Below are 20,744 nucleotides of genomic sequence, written 5' to 3' on the forward strand. Positions count from 1 at the left end.
GAAGAGCACGTCGTCGAAGCAGTCAGGGTCTTGTAAGTGAAACAAAAGGCCATTATAGGCGATCTCACACGATAGGATAAGGTCGTGACGGAGCCGAAGCAGGCATTTTCGGGGGCTTCCAACAATACAAATGGACGGGGTCCAGTTTCTCCCTGTGCTCCCACAAATCAAACAACGCACAGGGTCGACAACAACACCCTGAGAGGCGGGGTCAGCTACGATGGGGTCGGGGAAAGTGGATCGGATCACAACAACGAGAGTGATCCCTTTAAAATCGAACTCATGTGGTTTATGAGGGAAGTAAAAGCCCGAATGGATTAAATTCCTGGCGCCCCACCAATGCTGAAGGGGTCGGACTCAAAGAAGTACACACAATTGCCGTACAAATCCAGCGCGACACCAGAATTGATCCCAAAGTGGTTTAAAATGCCAGACGTGCCGAAGTATGATGAGACTTCAGATCCTTAGGAGTATATCACCATCTATAAAACAATGGTGAAGGGAAACAATTTGGCTCCCCATGAGATTGAGTCAGTTTTGCTAAAGATATTCGGAGAGACTCTTACGAAGGGAGCCCTGACGTGGTATTCGCTTTTGCCCAAGCATTCCATATACTCCTTTGAGATACTCGCAGACTCTTTCATCAAGGCCCGTGTCGGGGCCAGAAAGGTACAGGCTCGAAAGGCCGATATATTTAGGATTACACAAGGAGAGTCCGAGTTGCTGCGGGAGTTTGTAACTAGGTTTCAGAAGGAAAGGATGTTACTACCGGTGTACCGGACGAATGGGTGGTCGAAGCATTCACCAAAGGTTTGAATTCGAGAAGTTTCGACGCTTCCCGGAAGTTGAAATAAAGTTTGCTCGAGTTCCAGGTAACAACTTGGGCATATGTTCACAACTGGTACGAGTTAAAGATAAGGATTGAGGATGATCAGCTCGGTTTCCCGACATTAGTTAAGGGTCGGGACCGAGAGAAGAATAAAGAGAAATTGAAAGACGATTTCGACACAGATCGACGGTCTTCGAGGAGTCGATTTTTGCCCTATGAACGGGCTGAAGTACGTGGCAGAGGTTTCCGATTGGCGGATAGATTCGCTACCGATAGGAGAGGTGATCGCGGTCGAGATAACAGGTTGTTACAGGACAAGGAAACGTCAGGTTCTCGAGATTGTTCCTACCCCAGGCTTTTTGAATACAACTTCAACGTCAGCATAGTGGAGCTGGTGTCGGCTATGATGAACATTAAAGAAGCACGGTTCCTAAAGCCAATGGGGTCCAATCCCAGCCAAAGGGATCCTAACATATAGTGCGAATACCACGAGACAAACGGTCACCGGACTGGGGACTGCCGGCATCTGCGCGAAGAGGTGGCGACATTGTTAAAAAATGGCCATCTCAGGGAATTCTTAAGTGATCGGGCTAAACACAACTATGGTCATAAATTGTGATAATGCGGAGCCTTTGAAAGCAGGAGAAGATCCCCCGCGCCTGACGATTAACATGATTTTCGGGAGGGGGGGGGGGGGGGACGAGATTAACGGGGTTACATTTTTTACGGTAAAAAAGACAAAGGTATCAGTGACCCACAATAAGAGACTCCGCGAAGTCGCTGAAGACGACATTACTTTTACGGAGGAAGACGCGGATGGACTGGTGCTACCACATAACGACGCCCCGGTAATCTCTTTAAATATCTTAGACTTTAAAATTAAACGTGTTCTGGTGGATCCAGGAAGTTCAGCCAATATTATCTAATGGAGAGTGTTGGAACAAGCCAAGCTCACCAAAAGTATTATTCTGGCCACAAAACTCCTTGTCGGGTTCAATATGGAAAGTGTGACAACCCAGGGAGAGATCCTGTTGCCCACGAGTGCCGAGAGGGTGATGAAGATGACCCTTTTCGAGGTAGTGGACGGTGATATGGGTTACAATATCATCCTGGGAGACCATGGTTGCACGAAATGAAAGTTGTGCCATCAACATATCATCATTTACTAAAATTCCCAACTCCCGAGGGAGTTAAACACATAAGAGGTGACCAACCGGCAGCAAGGGAGATGAATGCAATCTCAGTCTCCAGTAGCAAAGGGAAGGAGCTTGTGGCATAACAATTACAGGAACCAGCGCCTGCTCCCGAGCCAAGTGAAATCAACCAGGGGGAAGAGTCATCGGAATCCTATCAGGTACCAAGGTATTTTCAGGTACAGGAAGGGACGGACGCAACCAAGTCTACAACGGAGGAACTTGAACAAGTTGCATTGTTCGAAAAGTTCTTGGAAATAAAGTTCCACTTGGGGATAGGATTGTAACCCGAGCTCAGGTTGGATTTATTGAATTCCTTAAATTTAATGTCGGCTGTTTTGCGTGGTCACATGCGGATATGATAGTTTTTGCCAGAAGCGGCCGTACACAAACTAAGCTTTGATGCCAGCATCCCTCCGGTAAGACAGAAAAAATGTCCTATTGCTGAGGTCAGAAACAAATTTGTCAAAGAAGAGGTAACTCACTTGCTTGATATCGGTTCAATCCGAGAGGTAAAGTATCCTGATTGGCTAGCTAACGTAGTAGTAGTTCCAAAGAAGAATAATAAATTTCGCATGTGCGCAGACTATAAGGATTTAAATAAGGCGTGCCCAACATACTCGTTCCCATTGCCAAACATTGATCAAATGATCGATGCAATGGCCGGGCACGAGTTAATGAGTTTCTTTGATGCTTACTCCGGGTACAACCAAATCAAAATGAACCCGGAGGATCAGGAAAAAACTTCGTTTATCCCGAATTTCGGCACATATTGTTACAATGTGATGCCCTTCAGGCTAAAAAACACTGGAGCCACTTATCAAAGGCTCGTGAACAATATGTTTGAAAAGAAAATAGGGAAAACCATGGAAGTTTACATAGATGATATGCTTGTTAAGTCTTTGAATGCAGGTGATCATCTCAAACACTTGCAAGAAACTTTTGACATCTTAAGGAGGCATAACATAAAGCTTAACCCCGAGAAGTGTGCATTCAGGGTCAGCTCCGGTAAGTTCCTAGGATTCCTGGTGTCACAAAGGGGGATCAAGGTCAACCCCGATAAAATCAAAGTCATCGAAGACATCTCGGACCAGCTATCGAGCGTAAAAGAGGTTCAAAGGCTAACAGGGAGATTGACCGCTTTGAGCAGATTCATTTCCAGGTCTTTGGAGAAATGCCATCATTTCTTCTCGCTGCTCAAAATGAATAACAACTTCGAATGGACCCCGGAATGTCAACATGCTTTGAGGGATTTGAAAAAGTATTTGTCGACTCCTCTGTTACTATCCAAACCGGAGGAAGGCGAAAAACTGTTGATCTACTTAGCAGTCTCAGAGGTTGCGGTAAGTGCTGTTTTAGTTCGTGAGGATGAAGGTACGCAATCTCCTATTTACTACGTTTGTAAAATTTTAACGGGAGCAAAAACTCGCTACCCGCATCTGGAAAATTGGCCTTAGCCCTTGTAGTCGCCGCTCTAAAGCTAATGCCTTATTTCTAGTGTTGCCCGATAGCTGTAGTGACCACTTCTACCCTGCGGAATATTTTTCATAAGCTTGAACTCTCAGGTAGGCTGGACAAGTGGGCCGTCTAAATGAGCGAATTTGACATAGAATACAAACCGAGGACTGCAATTAAGTCACAAGTTTTGGCCGACTTTGTGGCCGATTTCAGTCCAGGACTTTTACCTCTAGCTACCAAAGAAGCAGTAATGGTGTCGGAATTGACATCAGAAGTTTGGACCTTATTCACGGATGTAGCTTCCAATGTGAAAGGGTCCGGGCTTAGCATAGTATTAACTACGCCTTCGGGAGAATCCCTAAGGCAGGCCATAAGAAATGTTCCTTTGACTAACAATGAAGCTAAGTATGAAAGTTTGGTTGCAGGGCTGGAATTGGCCCGGGGACTGGACTACGAGGTCATAGAAATCAAATGCGACTGCCAGTTGGTGGTAAATCAAGTCTACAGGATCTTCTAAGCCAATGAGGAACATATGCAATAATACGTAATGAAGGTTCAGGCTCTGCTCGCTCGGTTCTGGGAGTGGTCAATCACGCATATCTCGAGGGAAGAAAATGTAGAAGCAGATGCACTAGCTAACCTTGGCTCATCTACGGAAATGAAAGGATCGGACTCCGGTACGGTCGTGCAGCTTATGCACTCGGTACCGGACACAGTTAGCTATTACGAGGTAAACGCGACTAATTTGGTCTGAGACTGGAGAAACGAAATTATTGACTACCTCGAACACAGGAAACTGCCTGAAGATCCTAAGGCATCTCGGGTGCTACGCACTAAGGTAGCGCGATATAGTTTCACAGGAGGACAACTATACATAAGATCCTTCCAAGGCCCATTGGCCCGATGTTTGGGAGCCTTCAAAGCTAACTATGTTATGCGAGAAGTCCACGAAAGGATCTGCGGAAACCACTCGGGTGCAGATTCCTTAGTGCTGAAGTTAATTAGGGCAGTATACTACTGGCCCCGGATGGAACAAGACGCCAAAGCTTATGTTCAAAAATGTGATAAATGTCAACGCTACGCATCGTTGGAATATCAATTGGCATAGCCACTACAGTCAGTTCTGTCACCATGGCCATTCATGAAGTGGGGAATGGATATCATCGGACCACTGCCATGGCCCCAGGTAAGGTAAGATTTCTTTTGATTTTAACTGACTATTTTTCTAAGTGGATTGAAACAGGTCCTTATCAGAAGATCGGCGAACGTGAAGTGGTAGATTTCTTGTGGGAGAACGTTATTTACAAATTTGGGATACTAAAAGAGATAGCCTGCGACAATAGATCACAATTTATAGGCGCAAAGGTCACGAAGTTCCTCGAAGATTTGAAAATCAAGAGGATCACATCATCACCCTATCATCTGAGCGCAAATGGCCAAGCAGAATCAACGAACAAGGTGATTATTTAAAATCTCAAAAAGAGATTGGAAGCAGCTAAAGGAAAATGGCCCGAAGAGCTGCCAGGTGTACTATGGTCATACCGAACAACAGCCGAATCAAGCATGGGGGAGACTCCTTTTTCTTTTGTGTACAGGGCAGAAGCACTGATCCCGGTGGAAGTAGGTGAACCTATCGTGAGGTATTTTTGGTCAAACAAAAAATGAACATTTAAGCAATGTTAGTCAATTTGGAGCTGCTCGACGAACGCAGGGACTTGGCACATATAAGGCTGGCAGTCGAGAAATAGAGAATAGAGAGATATTATAATCGAAGAGCCAACCTTCATTATTGCAAAGTAGGAGACTTGGTTTTAAGGAAAGTAACTCAGAATATCCGGGAACTCCATACGGGGAAGCTAGGTCCAACCTGGGAAGGCCCCTACTGGGTTTCAGCAGTCACCGGGAAAGGGTCATACGAGTTAGAGAATCAAGATGGAGAAAATTTTCCAAGCAAATGGAACGTGGCACCACTCAAGAGATACTATTGCCGATGAACATCACTTGTACTGAAAGTATGTGCTGCACTCTTTTTCCCTTCGTCTAGTTTTTGTCCCAATTGAGTTTTTCTGGCAAGGTTTTTAATGAGGCAGCAACGGAAAACATACTACGAAGAAAGCTTTAGCAATAAGACCTTTAAATGACAAGGCACACAAGCAAAGACTCACTGCGGAGCGGTTAGATAGTCTTTTGCTCGATAGCAAAGTTCCTACCAGGAAGTTAAGTTTGCTATCGAATAGAGATTATCCGACCGTTCACAAGTGCAAGCCACTGAGGGATTGTTAGATAATCTTTGGCTCGATAGCATAAATTCCTAAGGGAAAGCGAAGTTTGTTATCGAACTAAAGATTATCTAACAATTCACTAATGGAATTCTTGAAGGCGTAAAACTTCCAGTGTTCAAGTTCGCATTCTTCATATTCGAACACTGGGGGAGAACGATATGAGGATACGACAAAAATGACTTCCACTTCGACCGGACTACGAAATTCGAAAACATAATTGTGTCATCGAGACCGGGGACTGCACGTCCAGCCCAGTAGAAACAAGTTGTCAAGTTAGCCACAAGAAATGACAATTTCTTTTTTAGCACAACAAATGCTTATATACTTTTGAAAATGGAAGGAGTAAAGTAAAGTCCTTTTGTTTCTATCTTGTTTTTTGTCTGAATGATGAATTGATTCTATCTTGCTTTCGGGGGAAAATACACCCAAAGCGTTGCACAATTAGACACAAGCAGTAAAGCGTGTGCAAATACTTAAAAGAAAAAAGACACAAAGAGCAAACTTGTGCAAATATTTAAACGAAAGTACGCAGAAAGGGAAACTTATATGATACTTGAACGAAAAAGTGTTTTTATTTACAATAAATATGCCAAACAACACAAGTACAAAAGTTCAAAAAAGAAATAAAAAACTAAGTTGTTGCATCTCCGGAACCCGAAGGAAGAGAAGTATCTTTGCCCCCAGGAGAAACAGGTGGATCCGATGCTGGTTCGATATTTTGGCCTTCGACATCATCACCTTCCGGTTCCTCTTCAGTTCCTGAGAACTCAGAACTGGAACTAGAAGAATCAGTAGCATCAGGCCGAGTCGAAAGACCTCTTTTTGCAGCTAACTCTAGTTCATGACCTTAGCAATTTCGACATCAAAGTCAATGATGCCCGCTTTGGCCTCTTCCAAGATTTTTATCCTCATGCTGTACATAACATAAGTTTTTTCAATGATGAGGGAAGCCGCTCGGCGCTGAAGTTCTTCTTTAAGTTGGCCGACCTCAGCAGAAAGGTTTTCTCGAGCAGACCTAACGGACCAGAGGATAACATGGTCACAGATAGTAGAGCTGAAAATTATGTTATGCTCAATGATCCTCTTATGCTTCTCTTCTAATTGGGCATACTTCGTCCCGGCAGTAGCAAGCTCTTCAGCTTTGGAGTTTAAGGTCGCCTCTAAATTATTCAATCTTTCAGCTGAGGCAGCCTCACTATTGGATGCAGCAAGAACGACATTATGAATTTCAACACATATGCTCCTAGACCCTTCAAATTGAGCCCTCAACGGGGCAACCTCTTGGTTAAGGGTCACTATTACTTGCTCGCTTTGCTGCAATCAAGCCTCCAACTCAATAGTCTCAGCAGCTCGAGCTTCCAGTTCTAAGAGGCGAGCAACAGTTTGGTCCCTCAAGGCAAAACGTTGATCCCGCTAGGAGGTAAGTTCCTCCTTATCACGAATCAACCTTTGAAGGTCCTCGGAAGCAAGAAAGTTGGCATGCAAAACAAGAATGCAAATTCAAAACCTTTGTCATAACACGAGTAGAAGAAATAATAGAGAAAACAAAGACTATACCACTGTTGCCTTGTGCATGGAATTGTTCAACAAACACTCTCCCGAGAGAGTTTGTATCTATTCCCAATCTTTCAGATAGTTAGCAAGTTCCACCGGCCGGGACAACAGATTGCATCCGGTGGAAACCAAGAGGGTGGCGCTCCTTCTCCTTTGTGGATCTTCTGAGGGGGAAGCATAATTGTTTCCTAGGTTCCCATGAACTGGCGACTGGGGAAGAGGGACATCCTCCTCTCGGGCAACTGCGGTTGGTAGAAATGATGTAGCAGTTGCTGGTGGCCAAGGCAGAGTTAGAGTAGAGGGAGGTGAAGTAGATGGCGTCGAAGGGTGAGAAGCAGATGCGGTAGATGCAGTGCTGGTTGATGGTTGCTCGTCAATCGAAGAAGGAAGAGGCCCAATACTTAGCCCTACAGTACCAGGCATGGTAACTGTGACTCGAAAGCGTAAGTTGGCATCTTCCACCACATCAAACTCCCCCGAGAGTACCGAGGCATCGTCCTCAGTTGGTGTAGCTAACTCAACAGATTGAGCATTCTGTTGAGTTGATGAAAGTCATCATCTTCTATATAGAGAAGCTCATCATTGGCTTCTCCATCATCTTCGATCACCATGGTTTCAAGGATCGGCTCGGGCGCGACGCTCATCACCACAATATTTGAAGACGGCTCGGGTGTTATGTTCTTTGCCTTTTTATTTATTCCCCCAGCTGCGGATGAACGTCTCCTTTTTTGTTACTTGTTCTCCGATTGGGGACTTCGAGAAGAAACACTTGCACTAGAAGCAGGCTCGAAGATACCTGTTCGTGTAAAAGCCTCCTGCAGTAGCCTTGCCATATCAGTAGGATTAACCAAAACGTCCTCCTCGAAGATGACAACTGAGCCATGGGGTAGACCTGAATTCAACAAGAAATAAAGGTTAATCAACTTTCTTATATGAAAAATAAAAACAAGGTGAGTTCAATTTACCATGATTTTGGTCTTCCACCCGTATTGGAGGGACAATTCTTTCCACGTGCGGGTCTCGGGCGTAGTAACATCCAAAATTTTCTAGACCCACTGGTCCAAGACTTCAACCCTAGGTGGTACCCACCGAGCCGCTGAAATAAGCAAAAGAAGAAAGGTCAATAACAATATGGGACAATCTTTAACAGAAGGAAAAGCAAATGGAGAACTTACGAGTGCGGTTCCATAATTCCGGAAAGGATGAAGTCGTGGCTGGAATGATGTTACTGGTGGCGAATACAACGAACCATTCCATCCACCCACGATCGTTGTCATCATCCATGCTGGATAGCAGAGCATGGTGGTCATGCTTACTGAAATTTATCATTCCCCCCGCGGAAGATCTTGAGGGAATAAAGATTCATCAATCGAGCTAGGGTTAGCTCCTCTCCCGTCTCCTGGCACAGAAGCCGAAGACAAGCGACTGTCTTCCACATAGAAGGACTTACTTGTGCCAGCAATACCTGGTAGCAGATGCAGAACTCCACAATGGCAGTCAAACTCTCCACTTAAAGAGAAAGACCCCAATGTTAAGGGGTATGTATAAAAATACGTAAAATCCTTCTTGGGTAAAGTTACCCACTCTACAAGATCATGAGCGATAATGTCTAGATCCTGACAATGGCAGTCTTCTTTCACAACAGGAATACTGGAAGGACGGATGGAAGAAGGGTATACACTAACAGATTATGTACGAGGGATACTTCTCTTAGAAGTCCTTAGTCTTGACAAGACTCTTTGTGATGATGGTGCTCACCGTAGGAGGAACAACGCCATCAGCTTTACCTTTGTTCTTTAAGGAACTAGGGTTTTTGGAAGAAGAGGCCATTTTTATCAGAAAAGGAGGAAAGGTTTTTTCTCAGGAAGAAGGTTAAAGAAAGCTTGAAGACAAAGTACGAGTTGAGTAAAGAGAGTTGGAGAGCGTTTGAAGAATTATGAAGTGTGAATAAAGAAGTTTGATGCGTATAAGTAAAGGAATAGGCGGCTAAAATGGTGGCCATAATTACCTCGATAACCGGCAAAAGTGATGCTGAATCGTGGGATGACACGTATTCGGGATATTAAATGCGGAGAGACGTGCGTCTAATCAATTATCAGTAACTTTTCAGAGGGCGTCAGAGAGTTTCCCCCCAAGAAAGGTATCTCTACCAACTTCCCGGTGACACAAAGTTATGCCACCGGAAAGCAGGGAGACTATCTATATGGGGTAAAATATGTTCATATTTAATGATCGCATAAGAAAGTGACACGTGGAACTAAAGACAGAAGATAGTCAAACCCGAAGGTAATGATCTTGCTTGTTATCGGAGAGAATAATACTCATAAGGACAAAATAAATGCCTCCATCCGGTAACATTCAATGAAGAATTTTCTACAGCATTAAGTGCATGATCCGTTATAGAGAATATGGCATTCACTACCCATCGTTACACATTCTTTAATGGCCCTCATAATTATCATTAAAGAGAAGCTTAATCCTAGGACCTTTTTTCCTAAGTATAACTATAAATAGTTAGCTCTATCATCATTGTAAGGACACGAATTTTCTGACAAGCATATACTATGCTTCATCAAAAGTTCAAATAATATCTTATTTTCTTGCTTATTCGCACTGTTCTTATTGCTCCCGGTAGCTTTGCGCCAGGAATCAGGATATCTACCATTTCAAGTCTAAGTCTTATATTTCTGTCTAATTCATCTATTATTTTTGGATCAAATTAATTCACTTATCTATAAACTACATATAAATTCAACTCTACCGTTTTATATATAAATAGTTTGGCGCATATCGTATTACTAACTTGTTTGATTCTTTGTCTTTAGCAAAAATCATAGAAAATATAGATAATGGTATTAAAAATACACACAATGTTGAGGCCCAAGGAAATCAGCCTCAACGAAGATTCTATCAGCGATACCCGTAACGAGGGGAACGAGGCCACGCTAGTCCACGACGGTCGATATCCACAACATATCCGGGAGGTGACTCCTGATGATGCTGAAGAAGAGCACGTCGTCGAAGCAGTTAGGGTCTTGCAAGAGCAACACGGTTTTAACTATTAACCTCAATCACTTAACAAAAATCATATGCCACTTCAATGAAACAAGGAACTGTTGGAAAAGAAAAAGAGAAAAACAAGGGTATGAAATAAGCAATATTATGATATTTCCTCCTTTTTAATTCTTAAAGAGGGGCCGTCTCTTCTTTTCCACATCCACATTCCTCATTCTTTTCAGATACTTAAGCTTCTAATGCTACGGAATGAGTTTTCCCAATCAATCAATTCAAATTAATGTGTAGGAATCTGCCGCCATCGAAATGAATGTCTACTCTTCCTGCATTTGAAGAGAGACTAATGTTTAAGATCTCATGCTTTCATGAAAATCCTTTCTTCTCTGATTGCCAGAGATTAATCATATATGATGAATAACCGTGAAGTTCGATAATGTTTTGAGGGAGGGGAGTCGACTGACTGATATAAGAAAAAAAAAAAGGAGTGAAACCATTCAACGAAGTTAGAAAGGACTTCAGTAATCATAATAAGGTTGGTCTTACAAACTCAGAAGTCCTTGAAAGCTTTGATCTATGGAACTGACATATACTTGTGCCCAATGCACTCATTATCAGAAGTGGTACACAAAATATTCTCATCACTGAAGCCATACAAATTGTACATTCCAGAAGCTCTTAGAGACTGGCGCCTGGGTACGACAATGTTACGAGATGTCATTTCGATTTAGCCATTTGGTATCTAAGACTCATTGGCCTAACTAATCCACATATTTGGCGTCGCATTGGGCCCATTGAAAAGTGTTTCCTACTAGAACTTTTTTCATTCCTAAGATTCTATCCATCCCACTGCATCCCTTGGCAGAGACAGAGCTAAGAATTGAAGTTTATGGATTCAGAATTCTAAATTTTTGAAGTTACCGGGTTCTAAATTAGTTATTTATACATATTCAATAAATTATTTTAAGACAAATATATGATTGAGACCAAATCTACTGGGTTTGGCCAAATCCGTAGCTTCTACTTTCCCTCGGCCACTGTCCCTTGATGGTCACTGTATTTTAACTTGTTCACGGCTTGTACCCAATTCTCTCTTAGAAATTTAAAGGTTTTAATCCCCAAATATTCTTTTTAGCTAATTTGCCTTTTTTATTTATTTATTCTGTTTTAAACATATATATCAATGTATGCGGAAGAAGGCTAGTTACATGACTTTAGAGGTTTTATCTGAGAACATATAGATTGTAGAGGGTTTTAGCAAAATGATTTGTCAATACTAAATCAAAGTATATTTGAAGTCTTTATTTGAAATTGAGTCAACTATCGAATACTCGACCTTCTTGTAGGCAAGTTTTCATTTCTTGTATGTTTTACCACATTGTTTAAACAAATCGAAATCATGTTAAGTCCCATAAGTAGAAAAAATGGTATAACAAGGTGATCTTTTTGCCACATAAAAATGGAGAGAAGGAAAAAGGATATAGTTAGAGCGATCATTTTGGGGGTTCGCCCTTTTCGCAAGGTCTAAAAATTTCCAAAAGATCTGATCAAACAAAAGTTAATTTCGCATTATTGAGCATGGCTGATATGCGAGTACGGTTAATCGATCATGCCATTTCATAAAGAAAATTTATATGTATAAAAAGATCCTCTAGATATTGAAATAGAATATATAGATGTTAGATGTAGCATGTAAGGAGCTATAGCATTATCTACGGTTTAGACAAATCCAGTAGCATTTGCCTATTAGACCCTGTGTTTGGATATAAAAATTCATTAAATATATATAAATATTTAATACAAATCTAATAAATAATACGAACTATGAGTTTAATGGTAAATTTAAATCCAATAAACTTTATATTTTTATTCAGCCTCAAGGGAAGACCACCAACTTGTGATCTGCATGGGATTCTACAGGGCCCTATGGATCATAAAAAAAGGTATAATATGGTCAAATAAGCTTGATAGGCTCATGTGAAATATATCTTTCTTTACCGACTAAAGTTTGCTTCAAAAAGCAAACTGAAAATAAGAGAGTTCTTTTTCGTTCACTACATATGTGCGAAAAAGGTCTGGAAACAGTCTCTTCACTTTTTTCCAAAGTTGCATCTTTTCGAAGGCTTTTTTCCACGTAGCAAAAGTAAATTCTCCTTTTAGTACCTAACAGATAATAGAAAAGGGAATATAGAGAAAAAAGAAAAAAGAAAACTTTGGTAGAGTAGTGCATGTTGAAGAGGCTTTAGTATTGAAAAAGCTAAGTACGTGCCAGCTTCATATAATAAGGGTTTATTATATCAAACATACTCTAACTTCACAATTATCTGATAATCTTCTTCTGTTAGAATATGCAATCACAAGCTCTGTTTTAAAAGGCGTTTTCGGGGCGAGGCGTACCAAAAATGCCCCGGGACGATGGTGTGAGGCGAAAGTCTCAAGAGGCGCACGCCTTGCAATTTGGGGCGTACACCCGGGCGTTCGGGGCGTACGTCCGGGCGTTCGAAGCGCGTTTTTTAGTAAGGAGTAAGCCCCCAAGACTTTTTTAAATTAAAATAAAATTTGTTGAATTAGTCCTTCATATAATACCCAAATTCTCAAAAGTCAGTTTGGTAATTATTCAAAATGTTTAAAAAGGAACTCAAAAGTATTAAATTTAAAAGTAAAGACATTTTTTATTGATTTAAGCCCTAATTCATGATTTTTTCAATTTTTTATCTTGTCCGCTAGTCTTCTAATATCCCCCAAAAGCAACGAGTATTTAATTTTTTTACAAATACAAAGAGAACTATATTCTACTTCATAGCAGCAAATTCAAAGTTCAAATTGCAGGTTAATCATCTTTTTTGTTCCTCCATATAGAAAACTTTATTCTTTTAGACTCAAATTACTTGTGCTTGTAAGTAACGTATAATAGATTGTTTTGATTAGCTTTTTGTGGGGATGGAACACACATATATATACTTTTCTTTAATTTTTATGTAATTTTACCTGTTTATAAATATTTACTGTCATTATATTATTTTATAAAATATTAAAAATTAAATACCTATGGGATTTACGCCCCGCGCCTCTGGGCTTACGCCCCGCTGAGACATATATAAAACGTCTCGCCTTACGCCCACATTTTTTAAAATACTGATCACAAGTCATGCGGTTAAGATTTTAGACAGCGGGTACAAGAGCCAATGACTTCAATTCAATCTTTAAAAGTGCACGACTCCTTGCATCTGATTAAACAAGTCGTTAATGTGTGGCAATTGTTTTTTTTTTTTTTTTATAGTACTTTGTTCAATTATCTATAGTCGATGTGCATTCTCATCGACCCTATTCGATCAATGCTGTACTCGCCAAACGTACATCCAGATCTAAGGCTTTATCACTTTACCATGTTCTTTGCCTTTATCACTCTAGTATAGTGATGTTGTAAGCATTTAAATTTTATCGAATTTAAATCGATAAAATTATTTGGATTATATTTTAAATTCAAGATATATTGGCCCAAATAAATATTATGGGCTAATGTAATTAAATTAATTATATAAGTCCAATATATATGGATTAAATAAATAAGTCTTAATCTATTGGGCTAGTCCATTTAGTTGGGCTACAAATGATGAGCCCACTTCATTAGGCTCAATATGCCATCTTCCTGGAGGCCCAGTTTGTTGCCACGTGTCAAATGACGTGGCGCGCCAAATCAAATGGAAAAGCCAATAGGATCACGCCACGTGTCAAAATGACAAGGCATGCCAAATCACATTAAAATGCCAATAAAATCACGCCACGTGTGCAAGTGACATGTTCTGGCCAATCAAATACGGCCTTGTCACACTTCAATTTGATTGGTCGGAAAAAGTTTGTTCTTATCATAACTCTTCCCTCTCACAACTATAAATAGGGGTCTTCATAACTTAGAAAGGACCAGAAGATATAACAAGAAACAAGAGAGAGCTCGTGGATCAAACGCTGCAGATTTCTCTAAAAGCTACAAGCATTCAAGTATTCTAAGGATTAAAAGATCAAGACGAAGATTCAAGAACAAGCTGCAAGCCCTTGGATTAAAAATACGTCAAGATCAAGATTAAGCCTCAAGCACTTGGATTAAAATAAATTAAAATTCAAGATTAAGCTCAAAGGCTCTTTTATTTATTGTTGAAAAGAAGAATCAGAGGATTCATAGAGATTGTTACACTCAATTATTTGAAATTAAATACTACAATTGTTACAATATTTTCCAATCTCGATTATTTTTCTGACGCAAATTTATTGTCTACAAATTCTGGCACGCCCAGTAGGACAATCTCTACCTCTCATCTCAACTTTTCAATCACCAAAGTTTAAGAACATCAAAATGGTTTCAAAGAAAATCAACCCCGGATCAACTTCCACCAAGGCTGCTAACTCCAGGTTCTATGCTGATGTGGAAAGCATTCTCGATGTTACCTTTGGAAGCTTTAGACCAGTTATGAGGAGCAAAGCAAGCTCTTTAGGACAACAAGCACTCCAAGTGTCGTCCGCATCAACCCTTGTTTTCGGATCTTCATCCTCAAAAGGAGCAAGATCTTCCACAAGCGCACCCGAAGGAGGAAGCGATGTTGCTGAAAAGATCAAAAAAACTCTTGCTCTGCTTGACCTCTCTGGATCCAAGCACTCTGTTGTGAAGGAAAATGATGATGCTTCAAGTGATAGATCCTCCCCACTTACACCACATAGTGTGATCCAATCGAGGATCAATCTGTGTGACAATCCATGCTACTCTCCATCGTCTACGACAATCATGCAAGCCATGGTGACAAACACTTCATCTGTGGAGGAGCAGTTGGCAAACTTGACGGAAGCAATCGTTGGCTTGACCAAGTGCATGCAAAATCAAGATGCTAGAATCGACAAGCTAACAGATAGGATGGGAATCTCGATGGAAGAATAATCCACCCATGCACCTGGCAAACTCCCAGAAGTTCAAGAGATTGATCCTCCTCCACGACAAGTTGCATCCACTAAGGAAATTCCAGTCTCTTCGGAAGGGATGATTCCAATCAATCAACTAAAGGAGTTCATTGAAGGGACTATAAAAAATAAATATGAAGTCTCTTCCAGATCCTCCTTTACCTATGCAAAGCCGTACACTTCAAGGATCGATATGTTGAAGATGCCTGCTGGCTATCAACCTCTAGAATTTCAACAGTTTGATGGCAACGAAAATCTAAAGCAACATGTGGCACACTTCGTTGAGACATGCAACAACGCTGGGACATATCGAGATTACCTTGTCAAACAGTTTGTCCGCTCGGTAAAAGGAAATGCTTTTGATTGGTATACAGACCTCGAGGCGGTATCAATCGGGATCTATTGATAGATGAGATCAACTAGAGCAAGAGTTCCTCAATCGCCTTTATAGCATAAGGCGCACTTCGAGCATGGTGGAACTCACAAATACTCGTCAACGGAAGGGTGAACCAGTTATCAACTTTATCAATCGTTGGAGGAACACAAGCCTCAACTGTAAAGATAGGCTTAGTAAAGCTTCTGGCATAGAGATGTGCATCCAAGGCATGCATTTGGGATTGTGCTACATCTTGCAAGGTATCAAGCCTAGAACATATGAAGAACTTGCAACTTGTGCCCATGACATGGAATTGAGCATGCCCTCCGCTGGAAATAAAAGGCTGCCCATCTATGAACCTCGCAAAGGGAACGACAAGCAAGAAGTCAGAAAATGAAGCAAGTTTTTGCCAAGATCTGAAAACAAAGAAGCTATGAATGCCAACACATCACCTGTGAAGTTCACGACGAAGGTGAGCAAGAAGCAGAGCATGAAATCCACTTCGTTTCAAGATAAGCCAAGTGAAAAGTTGACTCTAAAATAAATGCAAGAGAAAAAGTACCTATTTCTGGATTCTGATGTGCCAGCCATTTTCGAAGAACTCCTTGAGTTAAATCTCATTGAGCTTCCGGAGATTAAGCGACCAAATGAAGCTGGGAAAATAAATGACCCGAATTACTGCAAATACCATCGACTTGTGAGCCACCCTCTGGAGAAGTGCTTTGTCTTCAAGGACAAAGTTATGGACTTGGCTCGCGAGAAGAAGATCGTGCTTGAAGATGATAAAGCAAGCGCAAACCAAGTCTCTATCACCTTTGGCTCATTCAGTCCGGATGAATTATGTGGTTTTAAAGAAAGTAAAGATGAAGAATTACTGGAGAACAACAAAGCTGAAGTCAATCAATCTGATGATGATGAAGGTTGGACATTGGTGACTCGTCGTAGGCACCACAGAAGGAGCCCACAAAAAGAATCAGTAGAACAACCAACAAGGAAAGTGATGGTAAAAAGACCAAGGAGATGGAATCCAGTTAAGCACTTAAAGAAAGCAAAACTGGAGGTGCACCACCCTCAAAAGCCACGACATCCAGTGACCTTGGAGGAGTTTTTACCAAGTTAGTTCCGCACGAAGATTTCCCGTGGGGGTATTGATGCCTCCTGTTGCCATGCTGACAAAGGGGAAGAAACGAGTGATGACCTACCGTTGGCACCATCTTTGGAAAAGCTCATCGAGTCCACTCCTCAAGAAGTTAATGCTTGTGAGGAAAAAGTCACGTTCACAAATGACGATCTTCTGCTAGGTGACACTCTTTATAACCGCCCGTTGTACCTAGTTGGCTATATGTGTGATGAAAGGGTAAATCAAATTTTGGTTGATTGAGGATCGTGAGTGAACATCTTGCCAATTCGCACTGTGAAAGAACTTGGTATTCCCATGAACGAACTCTCGGAAAGTCGTATGATGATCCAAGGATTCAACCAAGGGGGACAAAGAGCCATAGGTGCGATCAGGTTGGGAATCACCATTGAAGATATGCAATCAAGTGCATGGATACATGTGATCGATGCAAAGACTTTATACAATGTCTTGCTTGGAAGGCCTTGGATACATGAAAATAAAGTGGTTCCATCTACCTACCATCAATGTTTGAAATACTACGAAGGTGAAGTCGAGAAGAAGATAATTGCTGATGACAAGCCATTCACCGAGGCTGAGTCACACTTCGCCGATGCAAAGTTCTACTTGAAGAACCGCATTGTGAAGGAGCTAAAAGTTGATGATGTCATGAATGACAAGGATGATGAGTCCACGGCTAAGAGAGCTGAGGTGGTTGCTGACAAAACAAAAGTTGTTACTGAGAAGGTACACCCCAACCCAAATAAGTCTCATAAAGGGAACATTGTGTCTCACGGCAAGAAAGTAACTCCTCCGCTCCAATACGTCCCTAAAAATAAGAAAGATGAAGGTGAATCATCTAATCTCCAAACTAACATGCTAAAGGGGTTAACTCTTCCGGTCAAACGAATTGAGGTAGTAAAGTCGTCCTCAATGCTGCTTGCAAGGTTTGTGGCCCAAAATCATTTGCAGAATGTGACACTCCCTACAAAGTGAACATATGAAGGTTTTGATCCTAACGCTTACAGGCTATTTGCAAAAGTTGGATACAATCCTAATGAGCCGTCAAAGTTAGGGAAGCTACCATCAGAAGCTACGACGAGACAACCACGTGAAGGTTTGGGATACAAGCAATCGTCACCAGTGCGCATCTCCATAAGAAGGGCGAACATCAATTATATCACTGTAAAAGATGAATATGCCGCTTCTAACAAGCCTTCTGTCTTTGATCGACTTGGAAAATCAACTGTGAGGACTTCCGTGTTTGAGAGATTGGGTTCATTAAAGAAGGGGAACAAGTTCCAGAGAAATTTTCAAAGCATAAGAACACACGCTTCGCCCAAAATTCAGAAGATCTCTAAGGATTTCCAAAGTTTTGTTCCTTCTAGAATGAGGCAACAAACAAAACTTGTGGTTTCATGTAAAGAAGTACTGAAAGTAAAGCCATATACTGTCGTCTACACTAAGGAACGTGACGAAGATGAAGAAAGTGTGGGTTCTTCATATCATGTTACTGTACAAGGCGAGAATGGTGTTCGGATAATGCATAATTGGAGGATGTTTCACCATGTTATCACATATCCTTCAACGATGGGGACCCTTAAGAAGATGAAGATTCAAAAGATGCTCCGCCAGAACTTGAAGCAGGGGTGAAGGCAACGATTGATGCCTTAAAAGAAGTTAACCTTGGCACTGATGAAGAACCAAAACCCACCTACCTAAGTGCTTTACTAGAAGTTGATGAAGAAAGCACTTATATTGTGTTACTCAAGGAGTTTAGGGATGTATTTGCTTGGAGTTACAAAGAAATGCCTGACTTGGACCCTAAAGTAGCAGTCCATCACCTTGTAGTCAAGAATGACGCTCGTCCTGTTAAGCAAGCTCAAAGGCGCTTTAGGCCGGACTTGGTTCCCCTGATCGAAACCGAAGTTAACAAACTCATTGAATCTGGATTTATTTGGGAAGTTAAATACCCAACATGGGTTTCAAGTATTGTCCCTGTAAGGAAGAAGAATGGCTAGATTCGAGTATGCGTTGACTTCAGGGATCTCAACAATGCGTGTCCCAAAGATGAATTCCTGCTCCCTATTTCAGAGCTGATGACCGATGCTACTACTGGTTACGAGGCAATGTCTTTCATGGATGGTTCATCGGGCTATAACCAAATTTGCATGGCACCAAAAAATGAAGAGCTTACTACATTCCGCACCCCCAAGGATATTTATTGCTGCAAGGTAATTCCTTTTGGCTTGAAGAATGCTGGTGCTACTTACCAAAGGGATATGCAGAATATTTTTGACAATCTTCTCCACAAGAATGTCGAATTCTATGTTGACGACTTGGTGGTAAAATCAAGAGAGAAGAGCAACCACTTGAAAGACTTAAGAATAGTGTTTGAGTTGCTCCGGAGGTACCAACTTAGGATGAATCCATTGAAATGCGCCTTTGGAGTTACTTCCGGAAAGTTCCTTGGTTTCATTGTCTGACATCGAGGGATAGAAATTGATCAAGCCAAAGTAGATGCAATCTTGAAAATGCCTGAACCTCGGGATATTCAAGAATTGAAAAGTCTGCAAGGAAAGTTAGCGTACCTTAGGATATTCATCTCAAACCTAGCTGGGAGGTGCCAACCATTCAGTCGCCTTATGAAGAAAGGTGTCCCTTTAAAATGGGACCAAATGTGTAGCAATGCCTTTGGGAGCATTAAATCCTACTTGATGAAGCCTCTGATTTTAGCAGCCCCTATACTTGGAAAGCCGCTGATACTATACATTTCAGCACAAGAAAGGTCTGTTGGAGCGCTGTTGGCCCAAGAAAATAGCGAAGGGAAAGAAAACTTCTTTTACTACTTGAGCAGGATGATGACACCAAACGAGCTAAATTATTCGCCAATTAAAAAGTTGTGTTTGGTGCTAGTCTTCTCAATTCAAAAGTTGAAGCACTACTTTCAATCTCATGTTGTCTGTTTTGTTTCTAAGGCAAATCCCATCAAGTTCGTGATGTCAAAACCTGTTCTTAGTGATCGACTAGCAAGATGGTACCTCCAATTTCAACAATTCGAGATTTTGTACATCCCTCAAAAGGCTATAAAAGGACAAGCATTGGCAGACTTCTTGGCAGATCATCCGATAACTGATGAATGGGAGCTAACTGAAGAACTACCTGATGAGGACGTAATGGTCATTGAGGTTCAACCTCCATGGAAAATGTACTTTGATGGTGTTGCGCATCGTGGAGGAGCTGGTGCTGGCATAGTATTTGTCACTTCCCAAGGTGAAGTCTTGCCCTACTCCTTCACCTTGACACAACTCTGTTCCAACAATGTTGCTGAGTATCAAGCATTAATACCTGGGCTTGAAATGAGCGTTGATATTAAGCAATTGCAATTGCAAGTCTTTGGTGACTCCAGTTAGTGGTCAATCAACTTTTAGGTAGTTACGAGGTCAAAAAGCCTGAACTACGCCCATATCATGATTACGCAAAAAACTTAATGGGGTGGGTCAGTGACATGACTTTTCAACATGTGCCAAGGAAAGAAAACAACAAGGCTGATGCTTTAGCTGCCTTAGCTTCATCGTTAACCCTGCCTGATCAAGCGCAAGTTACTGTCTGCCAAAAATAGGTAGTACCGCCGCCAAACGAGGTTGAAGGTGAAGGAAATAAACTCAAGCATCTTGTCGCTATTTCTGAAGCTGAGAAAGAAGAATGTCGATAACCTATTATCAACTACTTAAGCTATGGGATACTTCCAAAAAATCCGAGGAGAAGGACTTAAATCCGCCGTCGTGCACCTCGCTTCCTTTACTACAAAGATACTCTATACAAAAGGTCATTTGAGGGAGTACTTTTGCGATGCTTTGGGGAAGAAGAAGCACTCCAAGCTTTGCAAGATGCACATTCTGGGGTATGTGGGTCACACCAGTCTGGACCAAAGCTCCACTTCCATATAAAAAGGATGGTATATTATTGGCCAACG

The 20,744-nt window shown here is 41.5% G+C and overlaps 1 protein-coding gene across 1 annotated transcript; it reads left to right on the plus strand.

Annotated features, from left to right (window-relative positions):
- Window positions 1-17,113: 17,113 nt before the first annotated feature.
- Window positions 17,114-18,789, plus strand: LOC138909974 (uncharacterized). Its single transcript, XM_070201191.1, has 3 exons — window positions 17,114-17,715; window positions 17,797-18,263; window positions 18,377-18,789. Exons 1-3 carry the CDS (start codon window positions 17,114-17,116, stop codon window positions 18,787-18,789), a joined length of 1,482 nt encoding a protein of 493 aa, XP_070057292.1.
- Window positions 18,790-20,744: the final 1,955 nt, after the last annotated feature.

Source organism: Nicotiana tomentosiformis, chromosome 4 (assembly GCF_000390325.3).
Source record: "Nicotiana tomentosiformis chromosome 4, ASM39032v3, whole genome shotgun sequence".
NCBI lineage: Eukaryota > Viridiplantae > Streptophyta > Magnoliopsida > Solanales > Solanaceae > Nicotiana > Nicotiana tomentosiformis.